Genomic DNA, 14,819 nt, shown 5'->3' with positions numbered 1-14,819 from the left:
GGCGTCGGGCGCCCCCCCCCCCCCCCCCGCCCCTCCCCGCCGCAGCGCCCCGATGAGCCGGTTGGGCTCGTCCTCGCCCCGTTCCCCCCCTTTGAAGGGCTCCGGGGCCGGCGGCCAGGGCGGGGAGAAGCCCCGGTGAGTCACCGGAGCCCCCGGGGCAGGTGCCGGGGGGGGTCCCCGGGTGGCTCCCCAGCACCCACCCTGGCTGTGGGTGCTCCCCACCCCCCCCCACACCCCGTCTTCGCGCACCCATCCGACCCGTTCTGCTGCCGGGGCCCCCGGGCCGGGCTCTGCACCGTCCTGCCCAGCACCCACGCCCTGCGCCCGGCGCCGCCAGCCAGGATGGGTGCCAGGCGCGAAGGGGGGGGCTGCACCCACGGCCCCCACAGCGCCCCGTGGGGATACCCCCCCCCCTCCCCCATACACAGTACCCCCCCCAGTCCTCCGTGCCTCCAGTCCGTTCCAGTGCCCCCAGTCCTCGCCGCCTCCCAGTTTATCCCCAGTCGCAATGGGGCCAGCGCAGACCTGCGGAGCGGCGTCGCGGCGGGGGGGGAGGACGGACACACGGGGGGGGGACACACACACACACGGGACGGCGACACGGACCCACGGACACGACGACCCCCGTGTGCTTGCGGGGGGGGGGGTGTGGGGGGTGTGCGGGCGGGGCCGGTGCCGCCGGTGGAGCCCGGGGCGGAGGAGGAGCCGCGGGGGGGGGGGGGTGGGTGCGGCGGCGCCTTTAAGCGCGGCGCAGGTCGGTGCAGCGGCCGGCCCCGCCCCGGCGGGCGCGCGCGGGCGGCGGGAGGGGCGCGGGCGGCGGCGCGGGGCGCAGCGGGCACCGGCGGCAGCGGCCGCACCGCGCCATGGGCGCTCCGCCCGCCCGCGGGGCCGCGCTGCTGCCGCCGCCGCCGCTGCTGCTGCTGCTGCTGCTGCTGCTGCCGCTGCCCGCGCCGGGCCAGCCCCGCCGCCCGCCCCCGGGACCCGCCACCGGCACCGGCACCTGCTCGCCCGGAGAGCTCTTGCCGCTGCTTCAACCCCGCGGAGGCGCCGGGGACAGCGGCGGTGCCGGCGGCACCGGGGACAGCGGCGGAGCGCGGCCCTTCCCGAGCACCGGCGGTTTCAGCGGCACCGGGGACAGCGGCGGCGCCGGGCCCTTCGCGGCCGCGGGCGGCGCCGGGGGCGGCGGCGCTGGGAACGCAGCGGGTACCGGCGCTGGCGGCGGGGACAGAGGCATCGGCGGCGGGGACAGAGGCATCGGCGGCGGAGGGGGCCAAGGAGGCGGCGGCGGCACCGGGAGCCCCGGGGATAGCGGGGACACCAGAGGCAGCGGGAGCTCCGGGGGCGCCGAACGCCATGGAGGCACCGGGAGCACCGGGGACTCTGGAGGCACCGGCGGCTCTGGAGGCACTGGGAGCGCTGGAGGCACCGGGGATACCAGGAGCACCGGGGATGCTGGGGCCACCAACGTCCCCATGGACACTGGGAGCACCGGGGACGTGACGAGCACCAGGGGTGTTGGGCACACTGGGAACACTGGGGGCACCCAAGTTCCCGGGAACAACAGGGATATTGGACGCACTGGGGAGACTGGGAGGGTCCCCAGGGACACCAGGAAAGTCCCCGGGAACGCCAGAGATACTGGACGCACTGGGGAGACTGGGAAGGTCCCCAGGGACACCAGGAAAGTCCCCGGGAATGCCAGAGATACTGGACGCACTGGGGAGACTGGGAAGGTCCCCAGGGACACCAGGAGCACTGGGGAGACGATGAACACTGGGGATGTTGGGGCCGCCCTGACCACGGGGGCCACCAGGAGCCCCGTGACCCGCAGCCGCTCCCGCCAGCGCCGCAGCCCCAACACGGCGCCGCAGTTCCAGCCCTCCAGCTACCAGGCCTCGGTGGCGGAGAACCGGCCGGCGGGGACGCCGGTGACGCAGGTGACGGCGGTGGACCCTGACGAGGGGGAGGCGGGCCGGCTGCGCTACGGCATGGCCGCCCTCTTCGACAGCCGCTCCGACGCCCTCTTCGCCGTGGACCCCGTCACCGGCGCCGTCACCACCGCCGCCCCCCTGGACCGCGAGAGCAAGAGCACCCACGTGTTCCGGGTGACGGCGGTGGACCACGGGACGCCCCGGCGCAGCGCCATGGCCACGTTGACGGTGACGGTGAGCGATGCCAACGACCATGACCCGACCTTCGAGCAGCCCGAGTACCGGGAGAGCGTGCGGGAGAACCTGGAGGTGGGCTACGAGGTGCTGACGGTGCGGGCCACCGACGGCGACGCCGGTCCCAACGCCAACGTCCTCTACCGCCTCCTCAACGCCGGCGGCGCCAACGAGGTCTTCGAGATCGATCCCCGCTCGGGCGTCATCCGCACCCGCGGCCCCGTGGATCGCGAGGCGGTGGAGGCCTTCGAGCTGTTGGTGGAGGCCACGGATCAGGGCCAGGAGCCGGGACCCCGCAGCGCCACGGCCACCGTCCGCATCGCCGTGGAGGACGACAACGACAACGCGCCGCAGTTCAGCGAGAAGCGTTACGTGGCGCAGGTCCCCGAGGACGTGGCGCCCAACTCGGCCGTGCTGCGGGTGACGGCCACCGACCGCGACAAGGGCAGCAACGCCCTGGTGCACTACAGCATCGTCAGCGGCAACACCCGCGGGCACTTCTACATCGACGCGCAGACGGGCGCGCTGGACGTGGTCAGCCCCTTGGACTACGAGGTCAGCAAGGAGTTCACCCTGCGGATCCGGGCGCAGGACGGCGGCCGCCCGCCCCTCTCCAACATCAGCGGCTTGGTCACCGTCCAGGTGTTGGACGTCAACGATAACGCCCCCATCTTTGTCAGCACGCCCTTCCAGGCCACCGTGCTGGAGAACGTCCCGGTGGGTTACTCTGTCATCCACGTTCAAGCCATCGACGCCGATTCGGGTGACAACGGCCGACTGGTCTACACCCTCCTGGAGACCGGCTCCGGCTTCCCCTTCGCCATCAACAACAGCACCGGGTGGATCGTGGTGGCCTCTGAGCTGGACCGGGAGGTGATGGACTTCTACAGCTTCGGGGTGGAGGCGCAGGACCAGGGTAACCCCCCCATGGCGTCGTCGGCCAGCGTCAGCGTCACCGTCCTGGACGTCAACGACAACAGCCCCGAATTCACGCAACGGGAGTACAGCGCCCGCCTGAACGAGGACGCGGCGGTGGGCACCAGCGTCCTCACCGTCTCTGCCGTCGACCGCGATGCCAACAGTGTCATCACCTACCAGATCTCCAGCGGCAACACCCGCAACCGCTTCTCCATCACCAGCCAGAGCGGCGGCGGGCTCATCTCCCTCGCCCTGCCCCTGGACTACAAGCTGGAGCGGCAGTACCTCCTCACCATCGCCGCCTCCGACGGCACCCGCCAGGACACGGCCCAGGTGGTCGTCAACGTCACCGACGCCAACACCCACCGACCTGTCTTCCAGAGCTCCCACTACACCGTCAACGTCAATGAGGACCGGCCGGTGGGCACCACGGTGGTGGTCATCAGCGCCACGGATGAGGACACGGGGGAGAACGCCCGCATCACCTACCTGATGGAGGACAGCATCCCCCAGTTCCGCATCGCCCCCGAGACGGGGGCCGTCACCACCCAGATGGAGCTGGACTACGAGGACCAGGTGTCCTACACCCTGGCCATCACGGCGCGTGACAACGGCATCCCGCAGAAGTCCGACACCACCTACCTGGAGATCCTGGTGAGCGACGTCAACGACAACGCGCCCCAGTTCCTCCGTGACTCCTATCAGGGCTCCGTCTACGAGGACGTCCCCGCCTTCACCAGTGTCCTCCAGGTCTCTGCCACCGACCGTGACTCGGGGCTCAACGGCAGGGTCTTCTACACCTTCCAAGGGGGCGATGATGGGGACGGCGACTTCATCATCGAGTCCACCTCGGGCATCGTCCGCACCTTGCGCCGCCTGGACCGGGAGAACGTGCCGCTCTACTCCCTGAGGGCCTTCGCTGTCGATAAGGGGATCCCGGCCAAGCGGACGCCGGTGGAGATCCAAGTGACGGTGCTGGATGTCAACGACAACCCGCCCGTCTTCGAGCGGGACGAGTTCGACATCTTCGTGGAGGAGAACAGCCCCATCGGGCTGGTGGTGGCCCGGATCACGGCCACCGACCCCGACGAGGGCACCAACGCCCAAATTATGTACCAGATCGTGGAGGGCAACATCCCTGAGGTCTTCCAGCTGGATATCTTCTCCGGCGAGCTCACCGCCTTGGCCGACCTGGACTATGAGTCCAAGGCCGAGTACGTCATGGTGGTCCAAGCCACCTCGGCCCCCCTGGTCAGCCGGGCCACCGTCCACGTCCGCCTTCGCGACGCCAACGACAACAGCCCCCAACTCAAGAACTTTGAGATCCTCTTCAACAACTACATCACCAACCGCTCGGGCAGTTTCCCCGGGGGGGTCATCGGCCGCATTCCGGCCTACGACCCCGACGTCTCCGACAGCCTCACCTACGCCTTCGAGCAGGGCAACGAGCTCAACCTGGTGCTGCTGGACCCCCGCAGCGGGGACCTGCGCCTCAGCCCCGCCCTGGACAACAACCGCCCGCTGGAGGCCGTCATGAGGGTCTCCGTCTCGGGTAAGACCCCCGTGCTGGGGTGGGGTGGCTTGGAGGTCCGAGGTTTGGGGCTGGGGAAGCCCTCGTGGGTGACACCCCCCCCTTTCTATGTGGTTCTGGAGGTGTTTTGGGGTCCCATCAGCCCATCTTCGCTGCCTCCTCCAGATTTGGGGGAGGGGTGATGGGGATGCTGTGCCCCTCCTGCCTCAGACATCCCAGCTGGAGGCAGTCGGGGTCCCCAGCACCCCATTTTGCTTCCCCAACCCTAGTCTCAGCCCTGGGGTGTCTGGGGGGGTCCAATACCCAGTGCCTATTTGGGGGGGGGGGCAGGACCCTGTAGCAGGGGTTGGGGGGGCAGGACCCCATGTGTGTATTTGGGGGGGATCCTGACACCTTGGTATGTGTGTTTGGGGGGGGGGGGGGGGCAGGACCCACCATGTGTGTTTTGGGAGGGCGCAGGGCCTGTATGTGCATTGGGGGGGGCAGAGCTTGGTGTGTGCGGGGGGGGGGGGGGGGGGCCTGTACCCTTATGTGCATGTCATGGAGGGCCCGATGGGTGAATTTTGGGGGGGGGCCAGGGTCCAATGCAGTATTTGGGGGGGGGATCCTGGCCCCCTCGACACATGTTTCCAGAAGGCCCCAACGCTTGTATTTGGGGGGAAGGGAAACTGAGTCACGGGCCATGTCGTGATGTCCCTTGTCCCCAGCCACGTGTCCCCCATCGCCCCCCGTACGCCCCCCCCCCAGCCCCCCCCCCCCCCCGCCCCGGGCTGAGGTCCCTGCACCAGCTGCACAAAGGAGGGGTGGGGGGCCCAGGGCACAAAGGATGGGGGGCAGGGAGCCCCCCATGCCCGGGCTGTGCCCCCCCTCAGCGCGGGGGCAGCCGGGAGGGGAACAAAGGGTCCGGCCATAGCTGGGCCCCCGCGGCCGCAGCCATGGCAACCCCCCCCTCCGGCCACCGGCCACGGGCCACCGGGCAGCCCCTGCCCCCTGTCACCCCCCCCACATCCCCCCCCAGCGTCACCCCCTTCTCCCTCCCCCCGGCCACCCCCCCACGCTCCCTCTGTCCATCTGTCCGCCCACCGCCCGCTCTCCATCTGTCCCACGTCCTGCTGCCCCTCGTCCCGGCTGGGAGGAGGAGGAGGAGGAGGAGGAGGAGGAGGCGGAGGAGGAAGGTGGGTGCCCCAGTGCCGGGCAGAGCCTTTGCTCCACCTCACGTGCCCCCCAAGTGCTGCTGCTTGAATGGGCGCCCCATTGCCAGCGCTGTCCCCATCCCACGGTGGCCACCAGGAAGGGCGCCCCATAGCCAGCGCTGTCCCCATCCCGTGGTGGCCAAGCAGGTCAGGCACCCCATAGCCACCCCCACCCCCATCCCACGGTGGCCAAGCAGGATGGGTGCCCCATAGTCACCACCGTCCCCATCCTGCCGTGGCCACCAGGAAGGGCCCCCCCCATAGCCAGCGCTGTCCCCATCCCACGGTGGCCCCCAGGACGGGCGCCCCATAGCCAGCACTGTCCCCATGCCATGGTGGCTACCAGGACAGGCACCCCATAGCCACCTCCACCCCCATCCCGCCACCCCCATCCCACGGTGGCCAAGCAGGATGGGTGCCCCATAGTCACCACCGTCCCGATCCTGCGGTGGCCACCAGGAAGGGCCCCCCATAGCCAGCGCTGTCCCCATCCCACGGTGGCCACCAGGATGGGCGCCCCATAGCCAGCACTGTCCCCATCCCATGGTGGCCAAGCAGGTCAGGCACCCCATAGCCACCCCCACCCCCATCCCGCCACCCCCATCCCATGGTGGCCACCAGGACGGGCACCCCATAGCCACCTCCACCCCCATCCCGCCACCCCCATCCCACGGTAGTCAAGCAGGATGGGTGCCCCATAGTCACCACCGTCCCCATCCTGTGGTGGCCACCAGGAAGGGCCCCCCATAGCCGTCACTGTCCCCATCCCACAGTGGCCACCAGGACAGGCACCCCATAGCCAGTACCAGCCCCATCCTGAAGCGGCTGGGTGGGATGGGCACCCCATCACCAGCGCTGTCCCCATCCCACGGTGGCCAAGCAGGATGGGTGCCCCATAGCCCCCGCCATCCCCCTCCTGCGGTGGCCAGCGCTGTCACTGACCCCTGTGTCCCACCTCCCCCCCCCCTCCCCCCCCCCGCAGATGGGGTCCACAGCGCGACGGCCCAGTGCACGCTGCGGGTGACGGTGATCACGGACGAGATGCTGAGCAACAGCATCACCCTGCGCTTGGCCGACATGTCCCAGGAGCGGTTCCTCTCCCCGCTGCTCAGCCGCTTCTTGGAGGGGGTGGCCGCCGTCCTGGCCACCCCCCGCCACCGCGTCGTCCTCTTCAACATCCAGACGGACACGGACGTGGGCACCGCCCGTATCCTCAACGTCAGCCTCTCGGTGCTGCTGCCCGCCTCGGGGCACGGCGCCCGCTTCTTCTCCTCCGAGGAGCTGCAGGAGCGGCTCTACCTCAACCGCTCGCTGCTGGCCGCCCTCTCGGCCCAGCGGGTCCTGCCCTTCGACGACAACATCTGCCTGCGCGAGCCCTGCGAGAACTACATGCGCTGCGTCTCCGTCCTCCAGTTCGACAGCTCCGCGCCCTTCCTCGCCTCCGACACCATCCTCTTCCGCCCCATCCACCCCGTCACCGGCCTGCGCTGCCGCTGCCCGCCCGGCTTCACCGGCGACTACTGCGAGACGGAGATTGACCTCTGTTACTCCAGCCCCTGCGGCAGCAACGGGCGGTGCCGGAGCCGCGAGGGCGGCTACACCTGCGAGTGCCACGAGGATTTCACCGGTGAGAGCCTGGCGCCTCCCTGCCTCGGCCGTCCCGGCTGTCACTTTGTCCCCCTCGGCCCTCCGGCTGTGATCCTGTCCTCTTGGTGTCCGTCCCTGTCGTGCCTTCAGCCAGCTCCACTTCATCTACCGCTTCCTGGCTGTCCCTCCATCATCCCTTCAGCTGGGTCCTCTTCAGCCCTCCGTCATCCATCTATCCATCCATCCATCCATCCATCCATCCATCCATCCATCCTCCATCATCCCTTCAGCTGGGTCCTCTTCAGCCCTCCATCATCCATCTATCCATCCATCCATGCATCCTTCCATCCATCCATCCTCCATCATCCCTTCAACTGGGTGCTCTTCAGCCCTCCGTCATCCATCCATCCATCCATCCATCCATCCATCCATCCTCCGTCATCCCTTCAGCTGGGTCCTCTTCAGCCCTCTATCATCCATCCATCCATCCATCCATCCATCCTTCTATCCATCCATCCTTCCATCCATCCATCCATCCTCCCATCCCATCCTCTTGGTGTCCATCCCCATCACCCCTTCTTTCAGCTGCTCTTCATCAACCACTTCCTTGGCTGTCTCTCCATCATCCATCCCCATCATCCCTTCATCCCGCTCCTCTTCAGCCCTCCATCATCCATCCGTCCATCCTTTCCTCTCGTTGACCATCCCCATCATCCCTTCAACCAGCTCCCCCCGCATTTACCCCTTCTTCAGCTGTCCCTCCGTCATCCATCCCTGTCATCCCTGCTTCTTCCTCCTCCTCTTCAGCTGCCTGTCATCCATCCCTCCATCATCCTTCCCCCCAACATCCCTTCACCCCACCCCCCTCAGCCCTCCATCATCCACCTCTTCCTCAGCTCTCCATCGTCTGCACCCATCACCCCTTCATCCCGCTCCCCTTTAGCCCTCCATGGTCTGTCCCTTCTAGTGTCCCTCCATCGTCCATCCCCATCATCTCGTTGTCCCACTCCAGTCCTCCATCATCCATCCCCATCCACCTTTCATCCCATTCCTCATCAGCCTTCCTCATCTGTCCCTTCTTCTGCTGGCCTTCCGCCATCCATCGTGGTCATCCCTTCATCCTGCTCCCCTTCAGCCCTCCATCCTCCTCCTCAGCTGTCCATCTGCCAGCCATCCTCCATTGCCTGTCCCTCCTCGATCCCTCCATCCCTCCTCTCCTTTGTCTCCAACACCTTCATCTTCCTCCTCTGTTCCATCTCTCCATCCTCCTCTCCCCACCCCACCCCTCTCCTTCCACCCTCTCTCCCTAGTCCCCCTCCCTCACCCCCTCCCATGTCCCCTTGCGTCCCCCTCCCCGTCCTCCCATCACCCTCCATGTCTCGTCCCCTCTCCCTGTCCCCTCTGTCCCTCCACCCCAGTGAGGTCCCTGCAGGAGGTCGGTGGGGGGTAGAGGGGGACACTGCTGGGGGGAGGGCAGAGCCTTGGGGACACCCTGGGGCAGGGGGACACCCTGTCCCCATCGTGGTGGCCCAGCCATCTGCCCCCCACCACAACCTGAGGGGACACACTGCAGTGACTGGGAGACTGGTGGCACTGGGGACAGCCCTCACCCGCCCTGGGGACTCCTTGGCACCCCCAGCCCCCCCCCCGGGTGGGGGGGTGTGCCAGCTGGTGGGGGAGGGGATGTTGGGGGGGGGGCTTTGATTCGGTTGCCACAGCAACGGGAGGTGGTTGCCACGGTGATGGAGCTGGGGATAAAGCTGCTGCGGAGCTGATGGGGGGGTTGGTGGGAGAGGGGATCCCCACCCTCCCCCAGTTTGGGGGTGCCGGGGGTGCCTGGCACCCTGGGCATGGTGCTGGGTGCCAGCTGGGCCTCACGCAGGGGAACGCTGCGAGCTGAGCGCCCGGGGGGGCCGCTGCACCCCGGGGGTCTGCCGCAACGGGGGGACCTGCCTCAACCTGCTGGTGGGGGGGTTCCGCTGCCAGTGCCCCCCCGGGCACTACGAGAAGCCCTTCTGCACCATGAGCACCCGCAGCTTCCCCCCCCGCTCCTTCCTCACCTTCCGCGGCCTCCGCCAGCGCTTCCACTTTACCCTCGCCCTGACGTGAGCCCCGGGGGGGGGCGAGGGGGGCTCGTGGGCATCGGGGGATGAGGGGGGGGGTGAAGGGGAACCCACGGACATCCCCTGGGGTGGTGGGGTGTGGGGTGATGGGCATCCCATGGGCATTACCTGGGGTGAGGGGTGATGAGTATCCCATGGGCATTGGGTGGGGTGATGGGGTGTGGGGTGATGGGGGTCCCGTGGGCATCATTTGGGGTGTGGGGTGATGGGTGGTCCATGGGCATGAGCTGGGGTGATGGGGTGTGGGGTGGTGGGTGTCCCATGGGCATTGGGTGGGTGGGGTGTGGAGTGGTGGGTGCTCCGTAGGCATGAGCTGGGGTGATGGGGTGTGGGGTGATGGGGGTCCCGTGGGCATCTTTTGGGGTGTGGAGTGGTGGGTGCTCCGTAGGCATGAGCTGGGGTGTGGGGTGATGGGCACCCTCTTGGCGTCACCTGAGGTGATGGGGTGTGGGGTGATGGGGGTCCCATGGGCATCCTTTGGGGTGAGGGGTGATGGGTGCTCCGTTGGCATCACCTGGGGTGATGGGGTGTGGGGTGATGAGTATCCCATGGGCATTGGGTGGGGTGATGGGGTGTGGGGTGATGGGGGTCCCATGGGCATCCTTTGGGGGGGGGGGGGTGTGATGGGTGCCCCATGGGCATGAGACGGGGAGATGGGCGCCCTCTTGGCATCACCTGATGGGGTGACGGGTGCCCCATGGGCACAGGGTGGGGGCAATGGGGAGCGGGGTGACCCTTTGGCGTGGGGGCAATGGGGTGGGGGACACCCCGTGGGGGCAGTGGGGCAGGGAGGGGACGGGTGCTAACGTATCCCAAGCTGACGGGGCGCGGGGCAGGCCGGAACGCTGCGGGGTGGCGGGGCACGCTTGGGGGGGGGCTGGGGGGGGGCGATGGGCAGAGCCTGGCACTCGCCCCCCTCGCCCCCAGGTTTGCCACCAAGGAGCGGGACGGGCTCCTGCTCTACAACGGGCGCTTCAACGAGAAGCACGACTTCGTGGCGCTGGAGATCGTGGGCGAGCAGGTCCAGCTCACCTTCTCGGCAGGTACCGGCACTGCCCGGCACCGCGGCCCCGGCAGCACACGCGTCCTGGGTGTCACGTCCCTGGTGGCACATCGCGTGGGGGCACTGCATCCCGGGCATCTTGTCCCTGGCGCTGTGTCCTGGCACTGCATCCCGGCTGTCACATCCCGGGCACTGCCGGGCACTGCATCCTTGGTGTCACATCCCTGGCAGCGCACCCCGTGCATCCGTCCTGGGCACTGGATCCTGGCACTGCATCCCGTGCAGAGCGTCCCTGGCACTGTGTCCTGGCACTGCATCCCGTGTGTCACATCCCTGGCACCGGATCCCTGGCACTGCCTGGCACTGCATCTGATGCATCACGTCCCTTGCACTGGATCCTGGCGCTGCATCTCATGCAGAGCGTCCCCGGCACTGCCTGGCGCTTCCTGGCATTGCATCCCGGCTGTCACATCCCAGTGTCACATCCCGGGCACTGCCGGGCACTGCATCCCGGCTGTCACATCCCAGTGTCACATCCCGGGCACTGCCTGGCACTGCATCCCGGCTGTCACATCCCGGTGTCACATCCCGGGCACTGCCGGGCACTGCATCCCGGGCATAGCATTCTGGGCATCATCACGTCCCCGGCACTGCGTGCCGTGTGTCATGTCCCTGGCACTGCCTGGCACTGCCTGGCACGGCATCCCTGACCCGCATCGTGGGTAACACAGCCCTGGCACTGCATCCCGGGTGTCGCGTCCCTGGCACTGCATCCCACACATGCATCCTGGGCACCGGATCCTGGCACTGCATCCCGTGCAGAGCATCCCTGGCACTGCCGGGCACTGCATCCCGGGCATCATGTCCCTGGCACTGTGTCCTGGCGCTGCATCCCGGGTGTCACATCCCTGGCACTGCCTGGCACTGCATCCCGGGCATCCCAGCCCTGACCCTGCGCCCCTGCCACCCCCCTCTCTCTGCTCCCCCCACCCCGTGCCCCCTCCCCGGGCCGTGCCCGCTGCCCAACCGCTGGTGCCCGCAGGTGAGACCACCACCACGGTGTCCCCCTTCGTGCCGGGGGGTGTCAGCGACGGGCAGTGGCACCGGGTCCAGCTCCATTACTACAACAAGGTGGGGGCACCGCGGGGGGGGCAAGGGGAGGGGGGAGCAGGGTGAGATTTGGGGGGACAGAGAAAGAGGGGCTGGAGGGAGGGGGCTGAGGGCTGGAGGGAGCTGAGGGCTGGAGTGGGGGGGATTTGGGGGGAAAGGGGCTGGAGGGGAGCAGGGAGGGTATTTGGGGGGACAGAGAGGGATGGAGGGGAGTGGGGTGGGGGTTTTGGGGGGATGGAGAGAGAGGGGAGGGAGGGCTGGAGGGTGGGGGTTTGGGGGATGAGGGGAATGGGGTGCAGGTAGAAGGTGATGGAGAGGAGTGGGGTAGGGGTTTGAGGGGTTTGGGGGATGGTGGGATGGAGGGGAGCGGAGAGGGGGTTTGGGGGGATGGAGGGGGGGGGTTGAGGGACAGGGGGAGTGGTGGGGGGTTGGGGGGTGGAAGGAAGAGGGGAGGGAGGGATGGAGGGGTTTTGGGGGGACAAGAAGAGGGGATGGAGGGGCAGGGTGGGGGTCTGGAGGGGAGAAGGGAGGGGGGTGAGGAGATGGAAGAAGAAGGGGCAAAGGGGAGCAGGGCGGGGATTTGGGGGGCTGAAGGGATGGGGGAGTGGGGGGGGCGGTTTGGGGGGCCTGGAAGGCAGCAGGGCAGGAGGGAAGAGGGAGGCTGAGGAGCGGGATGAAGGCTGCGGGGCCGGGGGCAGCAGGGGGTCCCACGGCTCCGGCGTTGCCCCCAGCCGGTGCTGGGGCGGTCGGGGCTGCCCCAGGGCCCCTCGGAGCAGAAGGTGGCCGTGGTGACAGTGGACGACTGCGACACCGGCATGGCCCTGCGCTTCGGCCCCGTCCTGGGCAACTACTCCTGCGCCGCCCAGGGCACCCAGTCCGGCAGCAAGAAGTAAGGGGGGGGGTCCCTTGGGGTCCCCACGGGTGGGGAGATCCCTCAGGGGTCCCTTGGGGTCCCCACGGGTGGCAGGTCTCTTGGGATCCCCATGGGTAGGGTGGTGGGGTGGGGTTCCCCTTGGGTGAGGAGGTGTAGGGGGTTCCCTTGAGGTCCCCATGGGTGGGGGGTCCCTTGGGGGTCCCTTGGGATCCCCATGGGTGGGGACGTCCCTCGGGGTGCCCGTGGGGGGGAAATCCCTTGGGGTCCCTATGGGTGGGTGAGGGGCATGAGGCATCCCTTGAGGGTCCCCGTGGGTGAGGAGTCCATTGGGGGTACCTTGAGGTCCCCATGGGTAGGGTGGTGGGTGTCTCTTGGGGTCACCATGGGGGGGGAGATCCCTTGGGGTCCCCATGGGTGGGTGGGGGGCTTCAGATATCCCTTGAGGGTCTCCATGGGTGAGGGGTCTCTCGGGGTCCCCATGGGTGGCAGGTCTCTTGGGATCCCCATGGGTAGAGTGGTGGGGTGGGGGGTCTCTTGGAGGTGGTCCCATGGGTGGGGTGATCTTTTGGGGGTCCCTTGGGGTCCCCACGGGTGGCAGGTCTCTTGGGATCCCCTGGGTAGGGTAGTGGGGTGAGGAGTCTCTTGGGGTCCCCATGGGCGAGTGGGGGGGCATCAGGCATCCCTTGAAGGGGTCAGGAGTCCCTTGGCGTCCCTTGGGATCCCCATGAGTGGGGTGGTGGGGTGATGGTCTCTTGGGGTCCTGTGGGGTGCCCATGGGTCAGGAGTCCCTTGGGGGTCCCTTGGGGTCCCCACGGGTGGGATGATCCCTTGGGGGTTCCTTGGGATCCCCATGGGGTGGAGATCCCTTGGGGTCCCTATGGGTGGGTGGGGGGCATCAGGCATCCCTTGGGGGCCCCCATGGTTGAGGAGTCCCTTGGGGTCCCCATGAGTGGGGTGGTGGGGTGATGGTCTCTTGGGGTCCCGTGGGGTCCCCATGGGTGACGGCGGGTGCTGCAGGTCGCTGGATCTGACGGGGCCGCTGCTGCTGGGCGGGGTGCCCACCCTGCCCGAGAGCTTCCCCATCCGCAGCCGGCACTTCGTGGGGTGCATGCGGCACCTCCACATCGACCAGCGCCCCATCGACATGGCCGCCTTCATCGCCAACAACGGCACCCTGCCCGGTGCGGGGGCACGGGCCGGGCCTGGGGGGCTGTGTCCCCTGGGGTGGGGGGTGCCGGGGCTGTGGGGCTGGATGAGCCCGAGCCCCCCGGGGCATGGGGTGGGGGTATGGGGTTAGGGGGTGCCAGGGCTATGGGGCTGTCCCCCCTGGATGTGGGAGTGTGGGGGACATGGAGTTAGGGGGTGCCAGAGCTGTGGGGCTGGTTGAGCCTGAGCCCCCCGGGGCATGGGGTGGGGGTATGGGGTTAGGGGGTGCCCCCTGGATGTGGGGGTGTGGGGGACATGGAGTTAGGGGGTGCCAGGGCTGTGGGGCTGGATAGGGGGGTCCAGGGGGATGGGGGTCTGTGTCCCCTGGGCGTGGGGACATGGAGTGGGGTTTGGGGTGCCAGAGCTGTGGGGCTGGTTGAGCCTGAGCCCCCCGGGGCATGGGGTGGGGGTATGGGGTTAGGGGGTGCCCCCTGGATGTGGGGGTGTGGGGGACATGGAGTTAGGGGGTGCCAGGGCTGTGGGGCTGGATGGAGGGGTCCAGAGGGATGGGGGGCTGTGTCCCCTGGGCGTGGGGCCATGGGATTGGGGGGGTGCCAGGGCTGGAGGGCGATGAAGGGCACGTGGGGCTGGGGCAGTGCCTGGGGGTCTCTGGGCCCTCTGGGGGGGTGGGACTGGACCATATGGGGCCAGCGGGGTGCCAGGGTGTGGGGCTGGGTAGGGGTCTGGGGGTGGCACTGTGCCAGCACCATGGGGCTTGGGACACGGTGCCTGAGGGTCTGCGTGTCCCCCGTGGCAGGGGGGACACGGGGCTGGGGCACCCCACGCCGTGGGGCTGGCTTGGGGGGGGGGGGGGGGGACACGGGGACGAGCAGGGGTCCCGACTGATGGGCGGGGGGGGCGGTGCGACCCCCGTGCCCACCCCCCCACCTCCAGGCTGCCCTGCCAAGAAGACGCTGTGCGACGCCGGCACGTGCCACAACGGTGGCACTTGCGTCCACGAGTGGGACAGTTTCAGCTGCCGCTGCCCGCTGGGCTTCGGGGGCAAGACCTGCCAGGAAGGTACCGGGGTGGGGGACATGGGGACACCAAGGTGGGCATGGAGGGGGGGGTGTGGGGGGTCAGCAGGCCCCCCTCACGGCCCGTCTGCC

The 14,819-nt window shown here is 68.8% G+C and overlaps 1 protein-coding gene across 1 annotated transcript in view; it reads left to right on the top strand.

The window, feature by feature from the left end:
- Positions 1 to 1,466: 1,466 nt before the first annotated feature.
- Positions 1,467 to 14,819, top strand: part of CELSR2 (cadherin EGF LAG seven-pass G-type receptor 2) — a 43,408-nt gene continuing 30,055 nt past the window's right edge. The window contains 8 exon segments of the mRNA XM_086476386.1: positions 1,467 to 4,635; positions 6,790 to 7,434; positions 9,277 to 9,499; positions 10,445 to 10,560; positions 11,563 to 11,651; positions 12,362 to 12,519; positions 13,522 to 13,685; positions 14,605 to 14,730. Of these exon segments, the coding sequence (XP_086332512.1) occupies positions 1,473 to 4,635; positions 6,790 to 7,434; positions 9,277 to 9,499; positions 10,445 to 10,560; positions 11,563 to 11,651; positions 12,362 to 12,519; positions 13,522 to 13,685; positions 14,605 to 14,730 (4,684 nt within the window). The 5' untranslated portion in view covers positions 1,467 to 1,472.

Source organism: Leptosomus discolor, chromosome 21, assembly GCF_034619465.1.
Source record: "Leptosomus discolor isolate bLepDis1 chromosome 21, bLepDis1.hap2, whole genome shotgun sequence".
NCBI classification, from domain to species: Eukaryota; Metazoa; Chordata; class Aves; order Leptosomiformes; family Leptosomidae; genus Leptosomus; species Leptosomus discolor.
This window is presented reverse-complemented; position numbering and strand designations above follow the sequence as displayed.